The following is a 16648-nucleotide window of genomic DNA, read 5'->3' as shown; positions in this document are numbered from 1 at the left end:
GTGCTGCTACTTCATCATCGTCGTCATGTTCGATCTTCGGGTCGCCGTACTTGTCAAAGTCTTGCTCATTGGCTACTCCATCCATTCTGATGATCTTCCTTTTGCCTCTCCTCACGACAACACGACTGGGCTTTTACGGGTCGGTAATGAAGAAGCATTGGTCCACTTGGGAAGCCAGTACCCATGGCTCATTTTTTGCGGTGACGTTTGCGCCCGCGGTCTTGGATTTGGCTTCGGGTTTAACCATGGTGGTGAAATACCGGTCTTCTTTTAGGACGCTCTTGGCCCATCTGACACGGAACATCGGGAGCTTCTCTCCAGCGTAGCTCAGCTCCCAGATCTCCTCGATCCTTCCGTAGTATCTGTCCTTGTCGTTGCCGGTGTAGGATTCGATCATTACCCCGGAGTTCTGATAACCATCGCTCTTCACGTCCTTGTTCTCGGTGTAGAATGTGTAGCCGTTGATATCGTACGCCTCATAGGTCATCAGGTTGTGCTCGGCGCCCTGTGACAAGGCGAATATGAGTTGTTCTTCCGCGGAAGAATCCTCATGTAAAGGGTACGACAGAAGCTTCTGCTTGAACCAACGCGTGAAACATGAGTTGTGCTCTTTGATTATATCTCCGTCCGTCCTCTATTGGCCTCGGTCATTGTACGTCTTCTCAATAAAGCTTTTGTGCTCTACCACCCAAGGATCGACCACGTCTATGTGTTGTAGCGCGACTAGGTTTGCTCTTTCAAAGTCGGCGAGTCGACCCTCGAAGTCGACATGCATTTCGCGGCGACCCTCACGGTGACCCCATCCAGCGAGCCTGCCGAGGTGCCTGTTGACGGGCAGACCAACGGGGTTCTCGATGCCTAGATAATTCGTGCAGTAGGAGATGCACTCTTCGGTCAGAAAGCCCCTGGCTATACTTCCCTCTGGACGTGACATGTTTCGAACGTATCCTTTGATGACACCATTCATCCTTTTGAACGGCATCATGCTGTGCACGAACGTCGGCCCGAGTTGGATGATATCCTCCATGATATGGACTAGCAGATGCACCATAACGTCGAAGAATGCGGGCAGGAAGTACATCTCAAGCTCGCATAGTATCACCACGATCTCTTCCTGTAGCCTTCTGAGTTGCCTCACGCCAATGGACTTCCGAGAGATGACGTCGAAAAAGTTGCATAGGCCAAATAGCGTTTCACGGACATGCGCGTCCATGATCCCATGGATTGCAAATGGAAGTATCTGCGTTATCAGCACGTGACAGTCGTGAGACTTCGTCCCGCTGAACTTCTGCTTCGCTGGGTCTAGGTATCTGCTTATCTTCCCCGCGTAACCGTAAAGAAGTTTTACTCCTAGGAGGCAGGTGAAAAACTGCTCGATCTCCTCCTGACTTAGAGTGAAGCACGCGGGAGGGTAGTCATTTCTGGTCTTCTTGGCCTTTTTGCCTTTGCGACGAGTTTCTGTGTCCTGCTTCGCCTCATCATCATCATCATCATCATCATTAGCGTGAAGCTCCTGCCTGATGCCCATTGATTTCAAGTCTGCCCTTGCTTTCGTCCCATCTTTGGTCCTCTCTGGCATGTTGAGTAGGGTACCAAGCAGACTCTCGCACACGTTCTTCGTGATATGCATGACATCAAGGCTGTGAGGCACACGGTGGATCTTCCAGTATGGCAAGTCCTAGAAAACAGACCTCGCTTTCCATACCTTCAGCAGCGGCTCTGGCGCCTTTTGCTTCTTTCCCGGCTCTGGCTCCTTTTGCTTCTTTTCCGGCAGTGGGCAGTCTTTCCAATTTTTCAACAGCTCGTCTATTTCCTCGCCGCTCCTCGTACACGGGCATTTTCGGGGTTCGGTTTCACCATCCAACAGATCCTTGCGTTTCCTCCACGGGTCATCGTCGCGAAGCCACCTTCGATGTCCCATGAACACAGGCCAGGTGCTATGTGTGCTTCTCTGGCTGCCAAACGGATTGACTCCATTGGTGCTTGCGCCCAGCACGATGTTCCTTGGACCCTTCCCAAATTCTGGGTATTCAAAGTTCAACGCTTGCCACTAGCTCGCATCCTTAGGGTGACTCTGCATCTTGTCTTTTTTATTTATCTCCGGATCATTTCCGTCATCTTCCCGCTTCTTCTCCTCCCTATCCGCGTGCCAACGCAGGAGCTTTGCTACCTTAGGGTCCGCGAAATACCGCTGCAGACGAGGAGTAATCGAAAAGTACCACACCGATTTTCGAGGAGCTTTCTTCCTCTTCTTGTATCGCGTGACGCCGCACACCGGACATATGGTAGACTCCGCGTGCTCGTCCCGATAAATGATGCAATTGTTCATGCACACATGGTATTTCACGTGCGGTAAATCCAGAGGACACACGATTTTCTTCGCCTCCTCGAAACTGCTCGGGCACTTGTTCCCCTTGGGAAGACGTTCGTGACAGAATGACATGTTCTCGTCGAAGCATGCGTCGGTCATTTTGTGTTTTACCTTCATCTCCAGAGCCATGAGCGTTACTTTCAGGCGGGTATCCTCGGGCCTGCATCCTTCATACAATGGAGTAACCGCTTCTATCTCCAGTTGATCCAGCTTGGCTTTCTCTCGGGCGGCAGTTCTTGCGTTATCCTTCTGCTTGAGAAGCAGCTCTTGAATATGAGGGTCCTGCACCCAGCCTCCATCATCATCTGCTCCGGCATCTTCATCTTCATGATCACGCCCTTCGTCTTGATCTTCCTCATCATCATGTACGACATCTTCTACATGATGACTATGTACATCATCACCGCCGTGATCATGTCCTGGAGATTCTTCGTCTTCTCGCCCTCCCTCACCGCGGTGGTACTTGTCCTGTTGCCCTTCCTCATTTCTTGCCCGCCCCCCATGGACGACTTCATAGTCATCTTCATCACCTTGCCACCGATAGCCATCCATGAAACCACGCAAGAGCAGGTGGTCCCGCACCTGCCCGGAATCTGGGTCTGCAATAAGGCTCTTCAGCTTGCATCTTCGACACGGACATCTTATCTCCGTCTCGTTCTTTTGAAGCATCTCGGCCTTCGCGGAGCTCAAAAACCTATTCACGATGCCTTCGGTCATCGTGCGGACCATGGTGGCCTGCGGGGTAGAGCAAAACGATATTTTAGAACCAAGAAAAAATTTGGCATGACCTTCCCTAAAAATAGGACCAAAAAGAATGCATAGTGCCAAAATTCTCGCCGAAACGGAAATGAATCAACATTCCGGCAAAATATTGGCAACTATCGCATTTCAAATACCGGTACCTGCAAACACAAATATATATGCAACACCACAAACACATGCAACACCGCAAACATACATAGATCTAGCTAGGCCATAAAAAGTGCATGTGCACATTGTTGGAGCGAGCTAGGGAGAAAAAAAGTAGATCTACATCATGAAGATAGCTTTCCCCTTACTTACCTATCAAAAAAGGTAATTTTACCACTTAATTTTGATGAATCTATGGTGGAAATGAGGTGAGGAGGAGGAGGAAGCCGAAAGCTTGGAGAAGGAGGTGGAGGGAATGAAGTCGGGAAAGTGAGTGGGTAGGTATGTGGCTGTCCAAAATATCTAGTTGGGGTCCCAGGTTACTAATGGCGCACCACCAGCTAATGCGCCATTAGTAACCCAGGTTACTAATGGCGCACCTGCAGGTGGTGCGCCATTAGTAGTTTTGCAGAAAAGTAAAAAATATATATATACTAATGGCGCACTGCGGAAAAGTGCGCCATTAGTAGTTTAAACTAGTAATGGCGCACTATGAAACGGTGCGCCATTAGTAGTTTTGCAAAAAAGTAAAAAAAGTTATATACTAATGGCGCACTACCTGCCAGGTGCGCCATTACTAGTTAGAACTAGTAATGGCGCACTTCGACCCAATGCGTCATTAGTATGTATGAAAAAATGGAAAAACAATTTAATACTAGTGGCGCACCGAGTGTACGGTGCGCCATTAGTGTCTTCCACACTAATGGCGCATCAACAACCGGTGCGCCATTAGTATATAGTAGTGGCGCACTGCTTACCTGGTGCGCCATTAGTATCAATCCTATCTATAGCCCTTTTCCTAGTAGTGTAGGAAAGATAAAGGTTTTCAGGTGGATACTAGCGAGGCAAATTTTATCTAGAGCCAATGTTTTGTACCACGGAAATATGTCTACCGAAAATAAGTGTATGTTCTGCGAAAGAGATGATTCTTGAAGGCATATTCTTTGTACCATAGAAACATGTCGACCCAAAATGATGTGATAACAAGAACCCAACTAGGTCCATCAGATAATTATAATGCTGGCAAGTGAAAAGGAGATCAATACTAGAGAAAATAATGTAGCAGAGGTCAAAGTTGTCGTGTGATAATCTATGTAGGGATGAACTTTTCAACACTAAACAGATGTATCTAAGTAGTCTAATAATTTATTCAAGTAAGAAGAGGCCTTTGAACAGAAAAAGACTTATCTCGAAAGGAAGATGATGTTGTAGGTGTGCATGATTCATCTTCTTTGATAGTTTTGAACCTAAGCTAAAGGTATGCACTGTTTGTCTTTAGAAAGATTATTATGCTTGCATTATATGTTTTTATTTAAGCTTTTGTAGTTTACTGTATAATAATCATTTAAGCTTTTGTATTTTGAATGTCTCTGTAATGCATTAGATGGCTCACATATGAACATATATAAGAGGGATTAGCATGCTCATGTAAATTGACACATCGTACTCATATGTCATCATTGGAATCTGAAAAGTGCCAACTAATAACTCTTCTTCATGATAGCTACACCATACGTAATAGATAGTCATGTTGCTTTCTGGTGATGCTAGTGTGCATTTGTGATAACATAACCTATTTATTCTCTGTAATAGTTAGGAAAGTTAAATTTGTTTTACTTATGCAAGTTTTACTGTATAATGGTGACTTAAACACCTCATTATATTTATGTGAGTAACACACAATTTAGACATACATTATTGCTTATAGTGGCAAATTCTTCAGAAAAATGCACCCTAATCACAGTAGAAAGAGACCTCTGCATAGAAAAGGAGTTGTCTCGAAAGGAAGATGATGTTGTAGGTGTGCATGATTCATCTTCTTTGATACTTTTAAACCTAATCTAAAGGCATGCATTGTTCATCTTTAGAATATTTTATTATGCTTGCATTATATGTTTTTATCTGACCTTTTGTAGTTTACTATATAATAATCATTTATTTTCTATTTTGAATGTCTCTGTAATGCATTAGATGGCTCACATATGAACATATATAAGAGGGATTAGCATGGTCATGTAGATTGATACATCGTAATCATATGTCATCATTAGAATCTGAAAAGTGCCAACTGATAACTTTTCTTCAAGCATGCTAAACCATACTTCATAGATAGTCATGTTGCTTTCTAGTGATGCTAACAGGCATTTGTGATAACATAACCTATTTGTTCTCTGCAATAGGTAAGAAACTTAAATTTGTTTTACTTATGCAAGTTTTATTGTAATGGTGACTTAAACACCTCATTATATTTTATGTGAGTAACACACATTTTAGACATATGTTATTGCTTATAGTGGCAAATTCTTCAGAAAATGTGGTTGAACCTACATTCCAAACTCGGCTTAAAATGGTTGATTTCTATAAAGGACATTTTCATTCAATCGTTATAACACACCTCGAATTGCCCAGCCATCTATCCTACATAACTTATTATGGGAAAATAATAGAATGAATGGGAGTTTTGTTATTCCTACAGTACATGTACAACCACAACCGATCAGGGATTCCATAGTTCTATTGGAAAAATTCCTTTTGATCTAAGTGGAAGAATTTGTTTACTAGGAATTGTCCTCGCTATAAAATAAACTATTAACTTTGATTTCTCTGCAACTAAAGAAAAAGATAATGAAAGAATTCCTCTTATTGCATAATAAAACAAAGAAACCATTTTATACAACCACACTGAGCAAGTGCTTGGCCTCTGCATAACAAGCACACAACCAACATGTCTAGAAAAAAATAAAAGTAAACATTTTACAGAAAAATAGGAAAAAACTAAGATGGAGGAAGTATTATCAGAAGACTACACTGCCACCCATGGTTGAAGAAACCTCTGTGCCCGTAAGCTTCAACCAGGTAGACGCCATGGAAAATAGGTATCTATCACCAAATACTGAGCCAATATGTACATGCATGAATAACCTGCACGAGAGTTGAAACATATTTTTTATTATTAAAAAACACGCCATTCCTAGAAAACCATAAAGTCCAACATAAGGCTGCCCCCCCCCAACAAATATATGAATGGAACTTTTTATCAATACCCCTCAACTAGTTGCCAATCATATTATGAGCGCTACTAGACGGGTAGACATTTGAAACTATATGGACTATGGACCATACCACATGTGTATGCTAACATTTAAAAAATGTGTGTTTAATGGACTCATTATGAGGACAAAAGGCACAACACTTACTATTTTTCCAGTGGCAACGTGCGAGGTTGTCCCTAGTCAAGACTATCCCTTGGTGCATGAACCATAGGAATATCTGAGACATTATTTTAGCTTACACAATTTTTATTATCCACATACACATCACTGTGAGCCATCATCATGTATCACAATTTAACGACAAACTTCCCACCCTGTTGCGAGTTTCATTTGAAAATGTCAGGCTCATTAGACAGCTTGATGGGCTCCAAGTGAGCAATTTGTTCCATGTTGCAAGGTGGGACGCCAATAAACCCTACGGAAAGAAACTGTCTCGGCTTGTCCCCCAAGACTTGTGCCATTTAAAATGGTTATTCATAATACTATTGTAATAAAGTGTTGCAATTGATAACCCCCACTAATACAAAAGCAAACTTTAGAGGCGTTTTCCGTATATGTGTTGGAGGCAGTTTCCCATTCCACATCTAAGCAGGTGATGTTAATATTTTTAGTATTAGAGGCGGATGGATAACCACATGTAATGATTTCACACTACAATTTCCAAAGGCAAACGACCTCCAATACTTGGAACACTAGATGTAACTTTTTTTTGTAAGCACCTCCAATACACCAACATTCTAGGTGGGTTTTTTGCAACAGAACTTTATATATTTCCATATACGAGGTGGAAGTTTGGTTTTTCTTTCGGCCAACACTCATAATACAACAACTATTTCCATTTCGGAGGCGGAAGTCCGGGTTCTTTTTGCGGCTTGATCTCATATACACTCACAAAATTTCATCTACACATCCATATTTGTCACATAATTGCATTGAAGTGCATACAGTCATATATGTCCAAATGTCTAGGGTCAACATATGCAACAAAATGCTAAAAACTAAAATGTTGTGTTTGTTGATTCCTTGATGTGGATCTTTTTTGTAGCGAGCAAATTAGAAGTTGCAGGTTTCACATTCTAGTGAGTACTTCAACTCAATGGTAATGACTTGGGGTGGAGAGGTCAGTAAAGACCCTCAGCTTCTCGGATTGGAGGCGAAAAGCGGTGACACGATCGCACATGTAATACACATAAGTTTGTGCAAGGGATGCAGTTGGTATTGAATATCATCTTAATAAATGCGGACAAGTTCAAATAGATGGCAAAGTTACATACTATGTTGTAGTGCGCTTCCCCTAATATTTTTCCATAGTGCACCTAAATTATAAATTAGAGTCGTGTCACCGATGGTCAATTAATTTGACCCATATCCTCTCTATAGGCTTCTCCTAGCGAGGCGACATATGTCGTAGGATCGGGCAGATATGAAGGCATACACACATTTGCTGGAAAGGAGGCGAGAAGGCAATGATGCCCGTGGTGCGAGGAGGCGGCGGTAGAGCCTGGGCGATGGAATTCCTGAGAGGTTTGAGAAAGGATCATACCACCCGATCGGGGGAAGTTGTAAATATGCATCAGATGCAGGGACCACGGAGATAGAAACACCATCTCCCATTCACACACACACACACACACTATCTATGTTTCGTAATTAACCGAAGTGTACGTGCCATCGATTTGCTTATGTGGCACACAAGTAATTTGACCCATCTCCTCTGCACGCTTCTCGTAGCGATGCGGCATATGTCATAGGATTGGGTAGGGCGAGAGCATACACATGTCCGCTTGGAAAGGAGGCGGAAAGGCAATGATGCTGGTGGTACGAGGAGGAAACGGTAGAGCCTGGGCGATGGAATTCATGAGGGTTCGAGAAAGGACCATACCGTTCGGTCGGGGGAAGTTGTAAATATGCATCAGATGTAGGGACCACGGAGATAGAAACACAATCTCTCATTCACACACACAGAGTATCTATGTTTCTTAACTAAGCGAAGCGTACGTGTCATCGTTTTGCTTATGTGGCACACAAATAATTTCACCCATCGCCTCTCTGCACGCTTCTCCTAGCGATGCGACATATGTCGTAGGATCGGGTAGGGCGAAAGCATACACATGCCCACTTGGAAAGGAGGCGGGAAGGCAATGGCATGGTTGGGCGAGAAGGCGGCGGCGGAGCAGGAGCCGGGGCGAATGGTTCATGAGGGGTCTGGGGAAGGACCATACGGCCCGATCGGGGGAAGTTGTAAATATGCATCAGTTGCAGGGACCAGGGAGATAGAAACATCATCTCTCTCTCACACACACACTCTCTGTATGTTGCTTAATTAAGCGAAACGTACACGTCAGCGATTTGCTTACGTGGCACACAAGTAAGCTATGGTACCATGGAAAAGAGAGAGTAAGCTATGGTAAGTATAGCCGACGAAGGGTTTGCAATTTCCATTGCAGACCTCAATCAGAAAAGGAAAAAATGAGTTCCCGGACGTGACAGCAACCGACAATGCAAGCTGAATCCAGGTCGGTCGATTCCGTAGCGGCCACGTACGTCGGTTCACGCACGCTATATATACCCCCACCGCGGCACCGTGAAACCTCCATCCACAACCTCGGCGGCAAGCCAGCCATCGACTCGATCCAGCCGATTCGCTCGATCTCCGATCAGATCGGCGGAGGAAGCTTGAGCGATCGATCGCCGCCGCTGCTGCCACGCACGCTCGTAGCGCCATGGAGCCCAAGAAGGACTACAGCACGGCGATCCTGGAGCGCAAGAGGGCGCCGAACCGGCTGGTGGTGGACGACGCGGAGGGCGGGGTGGCCGTCGACAGCTCGACTGTGGCGCTGAGCCCCGGCACCATGGACGCGCTCGACCTCTTCAACGGCAAGGTGGTGGCGCTCCGCGGCAAGCGCCGCCGCGAGACCGTCTGCTACGCCGCCAGGGACGAGTCGTGCCCCGACGGCCTGGCGCGCGTCAACCGCGCCGTCCGCGGCAACCTGCGCCTCCGCCTCGGCGACCTCGTCACCGTCGCCCCCTGCGGCGCCGTCAAGGACGCCGCCCGCGTCGCCATCTCCCCCTTCGAGGACTCCGTCGACGGCATCAGCGGCAACCTCTTCGACGCCTACGTCAAGCGTAAGTCCTCTCTCTCTCTCTAGTAACCGTCGTCAATCATTTCTTGAGCTGTTGATTGATTCTTGCGTCTTCTTTCTGACCATGGATGCATTGCAGCCTACTTCATTGGCGCGCGGCGGCCGGTGCGCAAGGGCGACCGCTTCGTGGTGCACGGCCACATGCACGCCGTGGAGTTCAAGGTGGTCGACACGGACCCCGACGAGTGCGTCATCGTGGCGGCGGGCACGCAGGTCTTCTGCGACGACGCCAACCCGGTCAAGCGGGAGGACGAGGAGAGGCTGGACGGCCCGGGCTACGACGACGTCGGCGGCGTCCGCAAGCAGCTCGCGCAGATCCGGGAGCTGGTGGAGCTGCCGCTGCGCCACCCCAAGCTCTTCAAGACGCTGGGCGTGAAGCCGCCCAAGGGGATCCTGCTCTACGGCCCGCCGGGCACCGGCAAGACGCTGCTGGCGCGCGCCATCGCGGCCGAGTCGGGCGCCAACTTCGTGGTCGTCAACGGGCCGGAGATCATGTCCATGATGGCCGGCCAGAGCGAGGACAACCTGCGCAAGGTGTTCGCCCAGGCCGAGGCCCAGGCGCCGTCCATCATCTTCATGGACGAGATCGACGCCATCGCGCCCAACCGCGAGAAGACGCACGGCGAGGTGGAGCGCCGCGTCGTGTCCCAGCTGCTCACGCTCATGGACGGCCTCCGCCCGCGCGCGCAGGTCATGGTCATCGGCGCCACCAACCGCCCCAACAGCCTCGACCCGGCCCTCTGCCGCTTCGGCCGCTTCGACAAGGAGATCGACATCGGCGTGCCCGACGAGGTCGGCCGCCTCGAGATCCTCCGCATCCACTCCAAGGACATGCCCCTCTCGGACGACGTCGACCTGGAGCGCATCGGCAAGGACACGCACGGCTTCGTCGGCGCCGACCTCGCCGCGCTCTGCTCCGAGGCCGTCTTCCAGTGCATCCGCCAGAAGATGGACGTGATCGACCTCGAGGCGGACACCATCGACGTGGAGGTGCTCAACTCCATGTCCGTGATCATGGACGACCTGGTGCACGCCAAGGAGGTGACCAAGCCGTCGGCGCTGCGGGAGACGGGGCTGGTGGAGGTCCCCAAGGTGTCGTGGGAGGACGTGGGCGGCCTGGAGGACGTCAAGCTGGAGCTCCAGGAGACGGTGCAGTACCCGGTGGAGCACCCGGAGATGTTCGAGCTCTTCGGCATGGAGCCGTCACGGGGCGTGCTCTTCTACGGCCCGCCGGGCTGCGGCAAGACGCTGCTGGCCAAGGCCATCGCCAGGGAGTGCAAGGCCAACTTCATCAGCGTCAAGGGCCCGGAGCTGCTCACCATGTGGTTCGGCGAGAGCGAGTCGAACGTCCGCGACCTGTTCGACAAGGCGCGCCAGTCGGCGCCGTGCGTGCTCTTCTTCGACGAGCTCGACTCGATCGCCGTCAAGCGCGGCAACAGCGTGGGAGACGCCGGCGGCACGTCGGACCGGGTGCTGAACCAGCTGCTCACGGAGATGGACGGGATCAACGCCAAGAAGACGGTGTTCGTGATCGGGGCCACCAACAGGCCGGACATCATCGACCCGGCGCTGCTCCGGCCGGGGCGGCTCGACCAGCTCATCTACATCCCGCTCCCCGACGAGGCGTCGCGGCTGCAGATCTTCAAGTCGGGCCTGCGCCGGTCCCCGCTGTCCCGCCGCGTCAGCCTCCCGGACCTGGCCCGCTCCACGGCCGGGTTCAGCGGCGCCGACATCACGGAGGTCTGCCAGCGCGCGTGCAAGCTGGCGGTGCGCGACCTCATCCAGAGGAGCTCGGTCGTGGGCAAGGCCGCGGCCATGGCCGGCGCCGAGATCACCCGGAAGCACTTCCTGGGGGCCATGGAGCACGCGAGGCGGAGCGTCAGCGACCTGGACGTGCTCAAGTACGAGTACTTTGCTCGCAAGTTCAAGCAGGGCGGGAGCTTCGAGGAGGCGCCGCCGCAGCCGCCGGCACAGGTAGTTGGCCCGCCGCAGGGGCATTTGGAGCTCATGGCCGCGGAGGACGTCGAGGCTTCCATGGACGAGGATTCGCTGTACTGAGGCAAGACATCTAGGATTTGTAATTTGCAGATTTAAACAGCATGGTTCTGCTTTACTTTACATCATTGCGAGAACTTTGCTACGGCTTGTGTTGTGATGAGGCAAGTTATCTCGGATGAGCACGCGTGTTAGTTGTTCATCTTTGTTCATTTCAGAGGCATATTTGTTCATCTTTTTTTCTCAAACATGAAAGATATCCCTGCATTTCATGCATTTTTTCTATCCTAAAACTCCATCTTTACACGAATTTGGCACAAATCGGAATAAAAAAAAGTAAAGTCAAAATTATTTAGCTTATTCTCTCAATTTCAATCGACCGCTGCTGGATTTGGTATATCTAATATGAATTGGCGATCAGAACACATATGGGTAGAACTTCTAATCCCTGCATTTCATGCATTTTTTCTATCCTAAAACTCCATCTTTACACGAATTTGGCACAAATCGGAATCATTGGTACTACCTAGATATGTTGTAGCACATGGCTCTACCAAAAAAAAGCAGGTCGTGCAGCACAAAACGAGAGTTGCCACTGCTTCCTACACATCTCTCTTGGCTCACAAATCCCACAGAAATAATTCGACACGTTTTAGGTCACTGCACATCTCTCTCGATTAATAATAGTAAGGCTCACTATCTAGAGTCAGCATTCCACCGTCCTTCTGGAACATTGCAACTTCTGACCAAGAGAAGGGGACACCTTTGTTGATGGTATTCGGATTTCTCGGACTTCTTTGGGATGAAAACTAAGGAGCCTTCAGTGCTTGGAGCCAGCCACGGTGGCGCTTAAGCGTCGTTTCTTTCCTGGCATTTTTGGAGAATCTTTCCCGCTATCCTTATGATGTCAAACATGAAAGGTATTGGTATTGATATGAATCTATGAAACATGCCAAGAGCCGTGAAAGAAATACATAAACATGTACAAGGACCTGAATCAGTTCATGCTTACACACAGTGGCGGAGCTTGAAAAAAAAAGTTGGGCAGGCCAGAGAGCACAATATTCTTCAAATTCTAAAGCATATATACTATTTCAATAGATATAGTCAGTACACCTTCTGTTCACATTGAATACAAGATGAGCAGATGCATATATATACATATTTACTACTGAGACCAAAATAAGCCATAACATTTGACCATATATACTACTCCAAACCAAAATAAGCCATACCATTTGACCATCAGGCAAAGTTATGTGGAGTTACATACTACAAATCAGCATTCCGTTCCTTCATTTGAAATCTTCAATGATATCTTCATAGCTGTACTTCTCCAGAAGTTCACCCTCTATGTTAACCAACAAGTTATTGGCAAGAAAGTCATCCTCCATTGTATTGCGCCACCTTGTTTTAATGATCTTCATACTGGAAAATGCACGCTCAGCACTCGCCATAGAAACTGGAAGGGTAATGAGCAAACGGAGTAATCTTTCAATCAAATTGAAGACAACATGTCTTCCTGACTCCACAAGGCATCGACAAAGATCAATCAAGTTTGATATATTTCTCATATATTCATCCTTGGAAGCATCCAAAACAAAATGTTTTAGTTGTAGTTGTAATCCATAGATATCTTGTTGGGGGAAGTCTGCTGGGTAGTACGTTTTCACCATGTCACATATATCACTAGCTTTAAATCCTCTAAATTTGTTTCTAGGAATCAAGGTGGCACTAGTGGTTAGAAGATCCATTACCTTCTCATTGAACCTATGATTTAGTTCAAATAGTTGAGTGTCCAGTGTTGCATAGAATATTTCGACTCGAAAGTAATGCTCCTTGGTCAGCTGATTGGGTTGATGGCGGGCACGGCCACCACGCATGATGTAAGCTTCCTCAAAGTCTGGAATGACAATGGAGTGGTTTGTACAGAACTCAACAACTGTGATAATAAATTCTTGGTAGCCATCATCTGATCTTAGTTGTTGGAGACACTCTTTAGATGAGGAGACTAAACGAACAGCATTCACAATATCTTGTGACTTCTTCTGTAAAGCTTGGCCAAGCACTTCGGTTATCTCAAATATCTCCTTCATCAAACACAAGTTAAATATGAACTCGAAGGAGGACAAGTAGCCGAAACAAGTGTCGGCATCTGCATGCAATGAGCCAATTGATCTATCGGCTGCTATATCTTGGATGACCGAAAAAATAGCACCAAACATCTTCATAAGGCTGTAAACTGAACCAAAATGAGAACCACACCTTGTGTCTCGTGGTCGCTTAAGGGTATGAATCTGATTTGCCCCTTGTCCTGTCTCAATATTGGCATTAGCAATTGCATTTTCAAGTTCAACTAGTTGGGCTTGATGGAGCTGATCATGTCGCTTTGAAGATGAGTCAACGGTGTTTATGATATAGAGCAGTTTTTGGAAGAACTGAGAAATAGAAACCACTTCTTTGGATGCATCAACAAGAGCAAGTTGCAAGCGATGGGCATAACAATGGACATAATAAAATTTTGGGTATCTAGGTTCTGTTCAGGGGAATGAACGATGACCTAGGTTCTGTTCAGGGGAATAAAATTGGTATGATTTGAATCGATTTACCTTCGCAGCTTGTAAGGATTCAGAGAAGGATTTTCCCAGTTGGCAGTTCACTGCCTCGTCCTCGCGCCGCCGCCGTCGCCAGCTAACCTGCTCGCGGCTGCGTGTGCGCGTCCGCGCGTGGGTCAGCTAAGGAGTGGTTGTGGCCGGTGGGGCGTTGGATGAAGGGAACTAGTGGAGATAGGGACTGATGTGCGCCGCGCCCGTGGGCGGCGCCAGCCGGAGGCGGGCCCACGGCAGCCGGCGGTTGCGCTATGAGACGGCAGTCAGCGGCAGCTCCGTCGTTTGCTTTCTTTTGGACGTGCGGCTGTGCGTCTTTGCGAGTCTGCGAGGCAGAGGCTGATGTGTGTATCGGCAATGGGCTGCACCTGCGTACTGGTTGTGGGCTGGGCTGGCCGGCTGGGCATGAAGCATATATATATATTGCTCCAGACCTGGGCGGGCCACGGCCCACTTGGCCTTGCAGAAGCTCCGCCAGTGCTTACACATGAAGATATCCATGAATTGCATAAAGCCGCAATGCATTTCTGTCCTAAAACTCTATCTTTACACAAATTTGGCACAAATCGAAATGTAGATATGTTGTGAGTAGCAGATGGACCCATCTGTTCAATTCCAGGCTCCTGGTTCTTCACAAACCAATAATAGGAAAAAAAAAAGGACGTGCACATCAGCTTAGAAGGACAATTGCCACTGCTTCCCTACATCTCTCTTGGCTCACAGATCCCCACAAAAATAATATAGTGATACTATCATGGTAGATACAGTAAGGTTCACTATTGCTGGCACTTACCCAAACATTGAATTAGAGTCGGCATTCCGCCGTCCTTGTGGAACATTGCAACTTCTGAGCAAGAGAAGGGGACACCTTTTGTTGAAGGTATTGCTCGGATTTCTCGGACTTTGGGGTGTAAACCCGGGATTTGGCCTTCGGTGCTTGGATCCGGCCATGACGGCACTTAAGCATCATTTCTTTCCAGGAAGCATCGTCGAAGAATCTTTCCCGTTATCCTTGTGATGTCAAGAGATGGTTGGTGCACATGATCGTTGTTTTGCCTGTTTCAGAATTTTTTTCCCTCCGCCTAGCCATAACTTTGGTCCTTTCTGAGTCTCCTCTTTGTCGCCATGATTCGTTGTGTGTGTGCATGGTGTTTGATTGTGTGCAACCTAGTCATGTAGGCCAGGTGCATGCACATTGTGTTTTTGTATCCTTTTGATGCTTCAGTTTGAGTCAATAAAATCCACCTTTTGTCAAAAAAAAGGAAACATGGAACTATCTCATATGGTGATTATATCGCATGTTACATCCTAATATTTTCCTAATTTTATACCACAAGACATCCACCCCTAAATCATACTGTAGTTATGAATTGATGATAAAGGCTCATTGATCTTAGACTCCTTGATCCTCCCCATTTGGGCCTAATGCCTTCGATGGTTTAAGCAATAGCATCAAATCGAATAGACAAACAACATGAGCTATAGTGTAGTAGAAACTATAAAGCATACCATGAAGTTTACTCAACTACAATTGGGCTAACAAGAAGATAAAGAGAAGCTCATTTGCCATTGCAACTATGGAATGCAAGCTTTTTCTGTTTGATCGTATATGTTGCCTATGCAAGTGTTGTTGGTGTGCACATACGAAGGAATTGTACTCTTCATGACATAACACAAATTAAATGCTAATTTTTTATATCTTCAGTTTTTGTAAAATCCATGATCTAGTAGTTTCAAAATGCACCTAGGGCGAAACTCATGGTTGGCAAGCACCCTAATTTTGGCACTTCAACATATGAAGGTGAAGCCGATACCATTTTCTACCTCCAACAAGTATATATCAAATCAAATGTTTACCTCATATAGTGAAAAGTGAGTAATAAGGAAAAAGAAGTCATACATGGCCAGTTCAAAAAAATCAAGAATTGTTGTAAGTAAGTTAGTATATACTCCAATTATATCAAGTATATATCAAATCCATGTTTACCTCATATCAGGTGAGCTCTGATTTACCACAATGATCTCAGGGATGCATAATATAATTAGATGCCATATAAGTTATGGGAAGAGACCATTAGTATATATTCCCTCAGTTTCTAGATATTTGTCTTTCTAGAGATTTCAACAAGTGACTACATTCGGAGCAAAATGAGTGAATCTACACTCTAAAATATGTCTATATACATCCGTATGTGGTAGTCCATTTGCAATCTCTAAAAAGACAAATATTTAGGAACGGAGGGAGTATATACTTAGATGAATGATCATAACTGAATTCAAAAGCAAACATCTCCAACTCTTCTACAAATCAAAGAAAAGCATCTACCATCGAGAGCGGCCTGGAAAGACAAGATGCAATGAAACAAGAAAGCACCGTGGTGTCAAAAACATACTTTTTGTTAACGCTAATTAAGGTTCACAAAGAGCAACCTTGATGGCGGTAAATCAGAGCTCACCTGATAAATGTTTCATCTTCGTGAGGAAGAACTTCTACTTCCATCTGGCGACCATTGTGGGACTGACTGTCACAAGAATTAGAAGCAAATTATGTGTTACACCAAAGGCAAAACC

The 16648-nt window shown here is 46.8% G+C and overlaps 1 protein-coding gene across 1 annotated transcript; it reads left to right on the top strand.

Moving 5' to 3' along the window:
- The first annotated feature begins 8932 nt into the window (after window positions 1-8932).
- LOC123040298 (cell division cycle protein 48 homolog) lies at window positions 8933-11596 on the top strand. The gene is made up of 2 exons (XM_044463182.1): window positions 8933-9459; window positions 9556-11596. The coding sequence occupies exons 1-2, from the start codon at window positions 9057-9059 to the stop codon at window positions 11532-11534; spliced, it is 2382 nt and encodes a 793-aa protein (XP_044319117.1). The 5' UTR covers window positions 8933-9056; the 3' UTR covers window positions 11535-11596.
- Window positions 11597-16648: the final 5052 nt, after the last annotated feature.

This window comes from Triticum aestivum, chromosome 2B, assembly GCF_018294505.1.
Source record: "Triticum aestivum cultivar Chinese Spring chromosome 2B, IWGSC CS RefSeq v2.1, whole genome shotgun sequence".
In the NCBI taxonomy this organism is placed as follows: domain Eukaryota; kingdom Viridiplantae; phylum Streptophyta; class Magnoliopsida; order Poales; family Poaceae; genus Triticum; species Triticum aestivum.
The sequence above is the reverse complement of the archived record's forward strand: the minus strand, read 5'-3'. Positions and strand labels throughout refer to the sequence as shown.

Excerpts from the sequence above, each read along its gene's own strand:
- LOC123040298 (XM_044463182.1), top strand. The coding sequence starts at position 9,057 with ATGGAGCCCAAGAAGGACTACAGCACGGCGATCCTGGAGCGCAAGAGG. Across the intron at positions 9,460-9,555 it reads CTTCGACGCCTACGTCAAGC|CCTACTTCATTGGCGCGCGG; the intron begins GTAAGTCCTCTC and ends GATGCATTGCAG.